This window comes from Rattus rattus, chromosome 8 (assembly GCF_011064425.1).
Source record: "Rattus rattus isolate New Zealand chromosome 8, Rrattus_CSIRO_v1, whole genome shotgun sequence".
In the NCBI taxonomy this organism is placed as follows: domain Eukaryota; kingdom Metazoa; phylum Chordata; class Mammalia; order Rodentia; family Muridae; genus Rattus; species Rattus rattus.
In genome coordinates, this window is record NC_046161.1 from 62246049 (window position 1) to 62258767 (window position 12719).

General features: G+C 41.1%; 1 protein-coding gene across 2 annotated transcripts in view; it reads left to right on the forward strand.

Annotated features, from left to right (window-relative positions):
• The window catches only part of Vps13c (vacuolar protein sorting 13 homolog C), a 152171-nt gene that overhangs the window by 35981 nt on the left and 103471 nt on the right, over positions 1-12719 (forward strand). For both annotated transcript variants that reach the window (XM_032910561.1, XM_032910562.1), the window contains 7 exons: positions 1788-1847; positions 3611-3691; positions 4470-4527; positions 6531-6658; positions 8448-8554; positions 9692-9863; positions 11710-11772. In XM_032910561.1, coding sequence (XP_032766452.1) covers positions 1788-1847; positions 3611-3691; positions 4470-4527; positions 6531-6658; positions 8448-8554; positions 9692-9863; positions 11710-11772 — 669 coding nt within the window. The remainder of the gene's footprint in view (positions 1-1787; positions 1848-3610; positions 3692-4469; positions 4528-6530; positions 6659-8447; positions 8555-9691; positions 9864-11709; positions 11773-12719) is intronic.

Genomic DNA, 12719 nt, shown 5'->3' on the forward strand with positions numbered 1-12719 from the left:
ACTTTTCTGAGTAACTAAGTGGTAAGGAACATGCCTGGGGACATGCAGTAGCTTCTGACAGAGCAGAATATTCAGTAGCAATTCTATCTGAAAGACCAGTCTGAGTTCTTACGGGTAGAGGGATCATTGATCCAGACAACTGAGTCTCATAACAGACTTCATAAACAGCACCATATTTAACTTTGAGCATCTAACAAGTAAAAAAAAAGAGAGAGAAATAGCAGACCACACTCCACCTGGTCTGTAAGGCATTCTAGTGCAAGTGGTCTTACTGTGTGGTGTTGTGATTCCCCAGTCTCTGCTCAGAGCCCCTACTGTTTTATTTGCCACCATAGCAATTCCCTTTGCCAGTCTGGTCTTAGAACTCCCGTGAGGGAGGTCTTGCCTTTGTTGTTTGTTTACTTTCTTCTTAGCGCTTATTAGTGCCCTCCCTCATTCTCCCTGTTTTATTTCATCAAGATCTGCAGCATGTTGTTCTCAAGGGTGGGTACTGAGCTAGGCTTCTAGCTAAGCCACACTTACTGCTGATTTAGGAGTCCGAGGGCCCCTTTTGTGTTTTGTAAGATTGAGCCTATCTAAAGCACGTGGCTCTTTGTCTGCTTCAGCTGCTGGGCCTCACTGATGACAGGCTGTCAGAAAGCCTGCTGAACACACTGTCCTTCGTTTCACCTTCTCAGAGACAGCCTTACTTCCACATTAGACCCTCTGTGTCTCATTGTCCCCACATTCCTGCTTCTCTCATCCTCTCTCCCAGAGCAGCTTGCTTTTCTCTTTCCCTCATCTTCCTATACGCAGTGAAACACTTTTTTTTTTTTTTTTCCTTTTTTGAGATAGAGTATTATTATGTAGCTCTGGTTGGCCTGGAACTCATTAAGTAGACTAGGCTGGCCTTGAACTCATGGGTAGCCTCCTGCCTCTCTGCCTCTTGAGGGCTGGTATTAAAAGCGTGTCCTATCATGTCAGTCTTAAACACCTTTGTCTCTTCCTCACAACAAAACTTAAAAAGGCTCTGCTTAACTTTCCATCCCCAGCCTGACTCTAACCATCTCTTCTTCCCCACCCACTCCTTAAGCCAGACATGTTGAGAACTGTCTGCTTCCCATGTCTGACTCCCACTCAGACATTCCCACTCCTCAGCTTGGGAAATCATTTAGGCAATCCGTCAGCAATGTCCCCTAGTGGGTGTTAGTACTTGGCCTTGTCAGCCACACTGCACACATGGTTGTGCTGCCTTCCACACTCACTGTGTTTCCATCCTACCTTACAGCAGTGTTTATTTTTCAAGAATGTGTATCTTCTTCATGTGTACATACCAGCTCTTTGTTTTCATGCACGTCTATGACTTCAGATGCCATAGTAACCCAACAATAATTTTCTAAACGGAGGAACGTGGTTGAAAGAGTCCCTTCGATTTTAAATTTCACTGCTTCTTTTTGTTATATAAATATATAAAGTATCAGTTAACCTTACCTGACTTAACCTATGTAAGTTCTAAACTTTTATAAATACATTTATTTGGTAAATGTTTGTGTGTGTGTTTGAGAGAGGACATTTCTGCACCACAGCACACATGTGACAGTCAGAGAAATTTGTAGGAATATATTTCGCCTCCTACCATGTGGGCCCTGCGGTTGAATTCGAGTGTTAGAGGTCTGGTGGCAAATGATTTTACCCATTGAGCTATCTGGCCGGCCCCTTTTCTTTCTACATTATTTGATGATTACGTAGATACTAGAGTGTGTATGACACATACTACTTTGTAATAGTTGACCTTCATTTCATTTTAGACGACCAATGAACACTGGACTCCATGCATTTTAAATGAAGCAGAAAAAATCATATATAAGGTACTATACTCTTCGTATACAAGTTTCTAGAATTTCCTGGTAGGGATCAATTTTTGTGCTCATGTGGATAAGATCTTTAAGAACTGAAGTATCTGTTCAGCCAGATGGTAGGAGAGGGCAGCAATGTCAGAATCCAGCTTGGAGAGATGTCTCACTTCACTTTGCCCCCAGAGTGTGATTATTTAGTCATTTTAATGCAGACTCTGCAAAGGTGTTAAGTACATCTTAAGGATAGAGCAAAAGTAACACATCTAAGCCCTCAGGAGTTTTAGGAAGGCGTGGGAGTACGATATGACTTATAGTAAATGATCCAACTCTTAATAACTACTTCTGGCCATATAAAATATTTAGAGGAAACTGAAAACATTTGCATTTATGATAAAACTAGCAAATGTCATTCCAGGGAATATTGTGTACACAATTGCGGGCATCCTCTTCGTGTGGTAATCTATTTATTTTTGACATTTTAAGTTTAGAAATTAAGATGTCTTTAGATATTTAATGTATTTATGGAATCGATTTAGATTCCAAATTTTAGCCAATCAGGATTCTGAGTGATTTACATACGGCCACTTGAGTTTAAAAGAGTCTATATTTTAAATTGGCTGTCTGAATTTGTTAAATAACCTATTTCTGAATTTTAAACTAACACTTGTTGCCTTTGACAGACTTGGGTATTTCATACTGATTGAGAGTTTAACACCGTCCCTCATAAAGGAGAAACAAATAAAACGTGTTGGGTGTCAGAGGTATTTTAATAGGGTTGACGTGTTCCTTGGCAAAGTTAGCTCATTAGGGAACATGTGTTTAATTTGGGTGACTAAGGGAGCCTAAGATGCCTTGGACTTTAAGGACTGATGTTGTCTTTGTAGTTTGTGAATAAAGATGAGTCAGGGGTGGAAAAGCCCAAGATCCGGTTTGGATTCAGCTTTTCCCATGAGTCTTTGTGACCCCTTTTCTGCACTGACGTTTAGGTTCATCCATCAAGCGAAGAGTCTGGATACAAGAAGCCTCCCAAATGGTATTTCATGTAAGACTCGGAAACTGAGGCCTTAGATGTAGGAAGAATGATTTGTGGTCAGGCAGGAGATGTGGTTAGGCGCACACCGGGCATAACAGAGCAGCACTGGTCAGTGCTTGCCATGGTTCATAGGCACGGGTGCCCCAGCCACCGCACCATCCAGTCTGCAGCTTTCCCTGCATTATTACCCATAAGGCCCTCCCCCACAGCCCTCCTCCGCAGCCACTGGCAACTGCTGGAGGGAGCTTGTGTTTCCTTATCTGGCAAACAGTCCGTTAGATGCTAAATTTTTACTGTCTGATAATTGAATGAGTGGGAATCTCCTGGAAATGTGTTCCCAGAAACACATTTAAAAAAATGTTTCTCACATGAGTACATTCAGTTGCTATGAAATACCTAAGTCTGTCAAAGGCAACAAGTGTTATTTTAAAATTCAGAAATAGGCTATTAAACAAATTGATTAAGATAGCCAATTTAAAATAGCATTTGCTCTTTTAAATTCAAGAGTAGTCATATGTAGATCACCCAGAATCCTGATTTGCTGAAATTTAAGATCAAACAACATTAAGGAAAATTAACAAATGCTGGGCTTAAAAAGTCCTGTGTATATACTGTCCTTCATTTTCGCCTATTTTTATTTCTTTAAAAGTTCAGGATTTCAGTGAACACCAGGGCAGCTGTTGAGTTTTTGCCGTGTAATTTTCGGGTGCTTTGCTTGACGACTTTCGTTTCTCTTGCATAGCTGGTGAAGCTCGACAGTCTCAGTGCCTACTGGAATGTTGGCTGCTGCGTGTCTTACCATGGATCGAGGGAGCACATCTTGGTAATTTCAGTTTTTACGTTGACATGCTAACTGCACATCCTAAGTGTGTTTAAGAGGGAAGGTCCTTAATGAGGACAGGCTGTCAGTCATTTTATAACTGGCATACCACTAAATCAAAAGTCTGAAAAACCTTTTGAACTTCGTTCCGTGTCTTCGGAAGAGCCCTCCGATTCTGAAGATCTTTTTGAAACCATTCACTTGACGATGACAAGGGGGGCCTGGAACCCCGCCCTCCGTGGTTGTTCGTACACATTTTGGTGGTGTTCTTATTATGCTGTCTCCTATAAGAAGGCTTGCTCGTATTGTGAAGATGCCACCGGTCAGACCCGGAGCACACGTGTCCTACAAGTCTTCAGATAGCTCTGATGATCTCTCTCCTGCTGGTCGATGGCAGTCGGTCCGGTGATTCCGAGTGCTGGGCCAGTGTCAGTTCGTCAGTTAGAAGGGAGGCAGGACAGCTGCACTTTCTAGATTAGAAACTTTAAGGTTGCAGGAATGCTCTGACAGAAACTCAGCCTTTGAGTGGGATGTCACAGACATTCATCTGTCTCTGGGTGGGTTTCATAGAGAGGAGTGTAATATTATGCTCTTAGAGATTTAGGTCGTTGTGTTTGTTATAAAGAAAAATACCTGTACATTCGCACTGTGTATTTTCCCCATGGTAGTTATCAGCAAGAGAACAATGGAGGTACAGACATGAGAATCATTTTTTTTCTTTAATTTTTGGTATGTGTGGCTAACTGTCTTTCTCTTTCATTCTCAACTTAAATCTCTTTAGGATCAACTGAAGTGTGAAATTCTTACAAGTACAAACATCCCCCCAGACCATCAGTACAGTGAGTACCAGGGAGAGTTCATTTATGGAAGAGACGTGGAGGTTAATGTTTCCACAAACCTTTCTAATGAAGTTGTTTTAACAGACAGAATGTGTTAGTTTGATGGTATTCGGTCATCCGTGTACATTTGGATGGTAACTCCTCAGGGCTAGACCATGGCCACACAGTACTGGAGGGGGACGGAGGAGGCCAGAGTCTCTGGACCCCTGCTTTCTTTTGTCTTCTTACAGTGTCCCTTGTCTTATGGCTTGGCTCCTCCCTCCCTTCGCTCCTGTCACACCCTCCCCCTTCCTTTTTCTTCTTTCCCTCTCCGTGTTTTGGAATCCGTGGGACTGTGGTATTTCATGTCACCTCTGGCAGTGTAAGCCAATCATGTGGATATTTTTAAAGTGAACTTTGTATTCTTTTGGCGGCCTCTCCTTTATTGCTCTGACAGAGTTACCGCTTATCCCTTTCCTATATCTGCTTTCCCTGTTCAGTTTCCTCCTGAGAAGCTGTTTGATTTTATTCAGTGAACGTCTTTGTAATCGTCCTTGGCTTCCGTGTCCGTTTCTTTCCATATTCCAGTTGTCTGGATCTCTAAGGTCCTCCTCTGTCTTTCATAGCTCGTTGCTGTAGATGATGGTGCTTTCTGTTATGCTCACCCACTTGAGTAATGACAGAAATTTAAAGTGTTCCCAGTTTGTAAAAAGTTTTAGTTTCATTGATAAAAATAGTTCCTAAAATATACATCTTATTCTCAGGCATTTATGAATCACATAAACAGGTCAAAATATTACAAAATTTAGTGTAAAATATACTTATCATAAGGTAATAAATACACCTATATGGACTTGATACTACTCATAGTTAGATCGTATCACTATCATCATCCCTAGTAGACTTTTAGTTTTTGCTGTCATGCAACCTTATTTATAGTTTTTCTCATAGTTGTCTGCATATGATGAACTGGAAAACAGTATATTGGTAATTTTTTCCTAGGATGATTTTATGTTTCTAAATTTTGTCAATTATTAAGAAAAATTAGATTTTTATTTTTCCTCTTGTTTTAATATTTTAAATGAATAATAAATTATTAAATCATAGAGAAACCCAGCTGTAGACAGGAACTGTCTGTGTTCCATTCTCCTTGTCTGGGAGCGCATGACTCCAGATAACCATGGAGATTGGGTTTAACTAGCAAGCTGCTTAACTTATTTCACAGATAAGTGGATCCTTATACCTCTCTCTGTCTCTCTGTCTCTCTGTCTCTCTCTCTCTGTCTCTCTGTCTCTCTGTCTGTCTCTCTGCCCATTTCTCTTTTTACATTGAAAATAGATGTTTTATGTAATATATTCTGATCGCCTCTTCACCCCCTCATTCCCTCCCTGTATCACTGTCCATTTACTTCCATGCTTCTTTCTCTCTCTTTAGAAAACAGGCAAATAGAAAACCAAAAGAATAGAAAAAACAGAAAAACAGACAAAAACCAAAGAAGCAGAACGAGAAGCACATACACATGGAGACACAGCACACACAAGAGGGCCATAAAACATGACACTGGGGACCACAATATATAATCAAAAGACCAGTCAATCGAAATGCCCAGACAAAGCCTAATTAGACAAAAATAAACTTCTGAGAGTGCTGTAGAGATAGTGTTGTGTGGCCCCCTGTTATGGGCATGGGGCCTGCCTTAAGTGTCGTTTGTGTACCCAGTGAGACTCCCTCGAAGAGATAGTTTTCCTTTGTGAGCCATTGCCAGTTGGAAATAGCTTCTTGGTTAGGGGTGGGAGCTCACGTCCACTTCCCCATCTCAGTGCTGGGACCTGTGCAGGTCCTGTGCATGCTGTCATCATTTCTGTGAGGTCATAAGCCTTGCATATTTCTTGATAGTGATTTTATTATGCGTTCATAGCATCATTTTCCTTTTTCCTTTCAAAGTTCGACATTCTCCTCATTGTTATAGTTGTTTGTAGTTAAGGGCATGCAAACCTATCTCACGTGTTCCCACTTGGCACCAGTTTTCCAGCCGATATCAGCCTCTGCAAAACTCTACATGAATCCTGGTGCAGAATCAGAGTTCAAAACACCGAAACTCGATGGGAATGTAGAAGTACAGAACATTGCCATCGAGCTGACGAAGCCCCAGGTAATGCTTCACTGGGCAGCTCTGGCGTAATCAGCCCTGAGTCCTGATTGCTCTTGTGCCTGTCCTTAGTCATTCTCGATGGCATGCTGGTACCCTTGCTTTAGTCTCTTGACATTCGATGAAAAAGATAGAAAGATTAAAAAAGAGAAAGATTTTAGACAAGTAGTTTCCATTAATCTGATCTTTTCCCCAAACTATACTTGATCTTATTAAACTGTACTGAATGATGTTATTCCCTTTGAAAATGTAATTGTGGGAGAGTTTCAGCATGCTTTCCTTCTCTCATTATTTTTTCTTCTCATTTTTAGCAGTGTGTGTGTGTGTGTGTGTGTGTGTGTGTGTGTGTGTGTGTGTGTACATATATGTGTGCGTGTGTGTGTGGGGTCAGAGGACAACTTGAAGGAGTCAGTTATTTCCCTCCACCTTGTAGGCTTTGGGGATTGATCTCAGGCTGTCGAGCTTGGTGCGAGGCTCTAACCCCTGAGCCATCTTGCCAGCTACCTTTTCAGTTTTTAACAATTTTGTTTATTTGTACTTACATGTAGTATATGAGCCTCATGCTTGCAGGAGCCTAAGGTGAGGGTATGAGATCCCAGGAACTGAAGTGATTGGGGGTTGCATCAGCCTCCCCTGCTCCTAACCACTGAGCCATCTCTCTAGCCCCATTACCTCAGTTTTTAAGAGCAGACACTCAAGTACCATTCCTTTAATTTTTAGAGCAACTGCTTTTCCTCCATTTGTTTTCCGAATGTGACCGTATGCCCAGAGGCTGTGGATAGCAGAGCTGGAGACTCGAATTGAGAGGATGAAAAGTCAGATTTTAGTTTAGTGTTGTCTGATAAATAGAGTGTAAAAGGCCTTTGTCATTTAAGAATTTCTAGTACTACACTACTAAAGGGGACAGTAACCACTCTTCTGTTTAGTTTTGCCTGGTCTGGATGGAACTCACTATAGTGTCAGGATAGGTTTGAACTTGCCTGTCTCAGCTTTTGAGAGCTAGCTCTATATATGTGACCCACCATGCCTAGCTTAAAACAAACCTTAATAATCTATTTTCCTTAACATGCTTCTGCAATTTATTTTTTAACATGTGAACATAAAGTGTAACTAGTGTTTTGTATCCTTTCTCCCTTATGTCTTTGAAATCTGTGATAGAGTTTATTGTTGAAGTTTAGACTAGATACATTGGTCATGTAACCTTTAGGTAGAATCGCATTAAGGAAGATTCAAAGGAAGCTAGTTAACCCTTTGTCTAGCTGAGCCTGCGACTATTCCCCCGTCTCCTTGTGTGTTTCTCTTTATTTGAACCGTTTGCCAGGTCTACACAACACAAAGTTGTGTTAGTAAAGCGAGTGCTTAAATAGCTCCAGGTTGCTTAGTTAGGTATCAGTTTTCTGGAGCAGTTTGGGGATTAGTACTGTAGCCCTGGCAAAAATGAGGGTCCAGAGGAAAAGCAGGCAGGCTCAGAAACACAGATGCAATCAACACTGGGAGACACACCATTTTATTACTTCTAAGATACATATTATTATCCATTTTAGAATATCTGAAAAAAGGATGCCTATTACTAGTTATGTGACAGCTTAAATAACAGTATAGTTTTCTTTTATAAGAGAGCTTAAAATGTCATGCTGTAATTTCTAGTTGGTTATGTCATATTTAATCAGGTATCGTTACTTTATTATTGAATTATCAGAGACTTTTGGCGTCCTCTAGAAAAAGAAAATCAAATCTAATTTTTATTTATGTGTTCACTGTAACAAACCTAATTTTGTTCTTGTTTCAATAGTATTTAAGTATGATTGACTTTTTGGAGTCACTGGATTATATGGTTAGAAATGCACCATACAGGAAGTACAGACCCTGCTTACCACTTCACACCAACTGTCGGCAATGGTGAGTCAGAACCCCCTTCCCCGCACTTGTGTGGTGTATGAAGATGTGCTCGCCTGCGTGAGTATGTGTGGAGAGTGGAGACCGTTGTTGGATGCCTTCTCTGATTGCTTCTCTCACTCCTGCTGTCTGAGACAAAGTGTCTAATTGAACCCCGGCATCTCCTATCGCCCCAGCACTGGGGCTGCAGTTGTGCATGCATCCTGGAGAGGCGACCTTGGTTCTTATGCTTGTTCACCAAGCGCTTGAACACGGGGTCTTCACCTTACCCTTGTTCTTTTGTTTCCGTGAGATGAATAATCATATAGTCAGGGCCTTCAGAGTTAAATGTTTAAGGTCTTATCGTCCAGACACTTCAAAAACAATAAGAAAAGAGAGATCTTTTCTGTCTGTGCAGGTTCCCTGCACCGTCACTAATACCTCATTTTATATTCTTTTTTTCTTCTTCTTTTTCTTTTTTCTTTTTTTCGGAGCTGGGGACCGAACCCAGGGCCTTGTGCTTGCTAGGCAAGCGCTCTACCACTGAGCTAAATCCCCAACCCTCATTTTATATTCTGCTCTGGACTCCTGAAATTTTTTATCTTAGCATTCAAGACTTCGAACATGTTTTTAAAAGTCTTGTCAGTTTACCACATGGACTCAAGGTTATAAGAACACAGTCTGTAGCCATGTTTTACTTAGCACTGGAGGTGTGTGTGTGTGTGTGTGTGTGTGTGTGTGTGTGTGTGTGATGTATTTTGTGATCGTGTGGGTATCATGCAGTGGGAACTAAGATAGCTATGCTGTCACGGGATAATATAACTCTATGAAGCCATTGTGCTGGATGTGGTCTGCCATTTAACAAGAAGCTGCTGTTAAGCACGTTACTGTACTGTTTTCCATATGTATCGTTCTGTGCCGTTGTGGTTTTGCTTCGACATGTCCTCCTCCTGGAGTGTTCCTCTGCTTACTCTGTGTAGGCCAGAGAGTTGTACTGGGGGCTTGTGTGTCACTGTTGGGGTTACTGGGGGCTTGCGTGTCACTGTTGGGGTTACTAGAAGATGGCAGAGAACCACATCCGCAGTGTGGAATGTCCGAGAAGTCTAAGCTGTTTTCTGGCATCTTTATATTCACACGTACATTAACAAACTCTGATTTCAGGTGGAAATATGCTATTGATTCTGTTCTCGAAGTTCATATAAGAAGATATACTCGGCCGTGGTCGTGGAATAACATAAAAAACCACAGGCAGTTACTCAAGAGTTACAAAATGGCTTACAAAAACAAATTAACACAAACCAAAGTCACAGAAGAAATACAGAAACAAATTCAGGTATATTTTGCATATGTTAGCACTGCTAACTTCTAATCACCCTTTAATATGCTGTCTCTCACTCTGTAGCTCTGGCTGTCCTGGAACTCACTATGCTACCCAGGCTGGCCTCGAGCTTACAGAACTTACTGCCTCTTGTCTCTGCCTTCCAAGTGCTGGGATTAAAGGTGTGCACCACTACACACAGTTCCTTTAACGTTCTTATGCTTCTGGTTTGGATTGGAATATAATTTGACAAACAGACTCGTACATGAGAAAATAGATTGTCCTTCCTTTTTCATTTTTTTTTTCCATTAACCAACAATCCCTTTTTTCCTGGCCTAATGTCACACATAGCAAATCTACTACAGGCCATTTGGGAAAATGTGTCTAGTTTACCTAATACTGTTTAGAAAGTGGACATTAGTTCATTTGTTAGATCTTGTTTGCTCATAAAGATTCCCATACTTTTACACTTCTGTTCTCTCCATTTTAGAGCTTAAATTATTATCTATAAACAAAACAAATAAAAACCTGTTTTTTCCCTGAGAAAGCCTGGGGGTCTTACTTGTGCCCTGAATACAGAATTTGTTTAATAATATCTGGTGCCCGTGGCTGCCATTCAGTCACATGTCCAGGATGTAAGACCGGCTGAACTCCTGTGGTTTGGAACCATGATAGTGGCCAATGTGATACAGGAAGGGCATAGGTGTGGGGGACAAAGATCAGGACTCAAGGTGCTTGGTGTTAACAGGTGTTCTGTCAGAGACACACATACGTGGGTTTCGCAGCTGCTCAAGTTTCTTCTCAGGAATAAAGTGAAGACGGTGTCTGTCTTACAGTCCTGACGGCTGTATGAACAAATTCATGAGGGTTCAGGTCATCTAATTAATGTCTCAGTTTCTCCTTTAGTCTACTTGGTGACTGGAGTAATTTGCATTCTTTTTTGTTTTTATAAGGAAATGATTTAATGTCTATAAAATAATATAGAATAGGGAAGAGTAAGAAGTAAGGATCATAAGAAAATACCTAAAACTGTTCTCTAGCTTTTATTTTTTAAATTTTATGCCTTTAAAATTAGGTATGCATGCATGTTTCTGTGTGTGTTTGCACACGTAGGTACAGAGGCAGTCAGAAGGGACATCAGATGCCCTGGGGCTGGACTCACAGGTACCTGGCTGGGAGCTGCCAGATGTAGTGCTGGGACCTGAACCCCAGTCTTTGCAGGGAATGCAGTGCCGTTTTTCAGCACTTCTTTAACTCTATACATCCCCTCTTTTAATAAAAATAAACTTTTTTTTTTTCTTTTTTTCCGGAGCTGAGGACTGAACCCAGGGCCTTGAGCTTGCTAGGCAAGCGCTCTACCACTGAGCTAAATCCCCAACTCCTAAATAAACTTTTTAAAAGATGTGTTTACTTTATTTTATGTGTGTGAGTGTCCTCCCTGCATGTATGCCTGAGCACTATGTGTGTGCCCGGTGCCTGAGGATGTCAGAAAGTACATCTGATCTCCTGTTACAGATGGCTGGGTGCCGGGACCTGAACTCGGATCCTCCGTTAAAGCAGCCAGTGGTCTCGATGTCTGAGCTATTTCTTCAGCCCCAGCATAGCTCCTGTCGAAAGCATTCTTATTTTTATGTGCAGTTACCTATAATATCTCACAGAAAAGGCTTTATTTTCACACTGTTGAATAAGGATTTAACTTTTTATAAGACTTGCTTTCCTTCCTATAAAAATTAAAATAATAAAAGCCTAGTGCACATGTCGGCTCAGGCTTCATTAGCACGGTGCAGTGTGGGTACTGCTTGGATGAGTGTGTCAGTCATAGGCTCGTTTTACATAATCCTCTTTCCCTCTTGTTTTGCAGGACTTGGAGAAGAGTCTAGATGTTTTCAACATAATTTTAGTGAGACAACAAGCTCAAGTCGAGGTAATCATTTTGTCTAACTGACGTATTCTTCATTCACCAAGTTAATACCACTTCTTTAAACCGGGGATGAAGAAATCTGAGTCTTATGGGAAGTTGCTAAGATTTACCCAAATGAGAATAGAGATGAGTCCTTATTGCTTAATTCTGTTTCTAGGGAAAACTAACTGGAGAAAAGCTGATAACATGTGTATCAAAACTCTGTGACATAGTAGATCTCGGTCCCCGTCATTCTAGCAGTCCGGAATGTCAGTTAACATTAGGCATCAGGCGCATGCTAGTTCTTAGGACCTAGTGTACTCACTGCAGCTTGTTAGTTGCTCATTACTTAAATATTTTTCCCTTTTCTCTTCCCTCCTGCTGTCTTCCTCTTTCTTATTTTCCAAAATCAGGACCAGTTTGTTCCTTTGTGTACCTTGTCATAGTCATTCCATCTCAGTGATTAAAAATGAATTGCAAACTAAATAGAGCTTCTAGAAAATGTAGATCAGGCGAAGCAAGGAAAAGCTCCTATTACCTCGCACGCTGTCTCAGATGCTTAGCTGCTGCCTGTAGCTGTCTGCATTTCTTTTTAAACCCTTTCTAGAGATCTCATAGGCACACCACACCCTGTTCTCTGGTGCTAGGGTTCGAGCCCATTGCTGTATCACTCAGCCATCTTTCCAGTCCATACTCATTCTAAAATGAGACCAAAGCACGTGTACTTAGTCATGTATCTAGCAAAAACTTGATGAATTTCAATCATTCTAGATTGGTTAAGTGTGTGGACTTGAGGGTACCAGTTTTGCAGGCATTTGGTTTTATAACTCCACACTTTGTGCTTTGGTTTTCTCGTTTATACAATGTAGCCTGCATCTTGTGTTCATTGTGGAGGAATATGTGATAATTCATTTAAAGCACTTTTTTATGGGCCTGGCCCTTAGGAATAACTGATTTTTTTTTCATCTTTC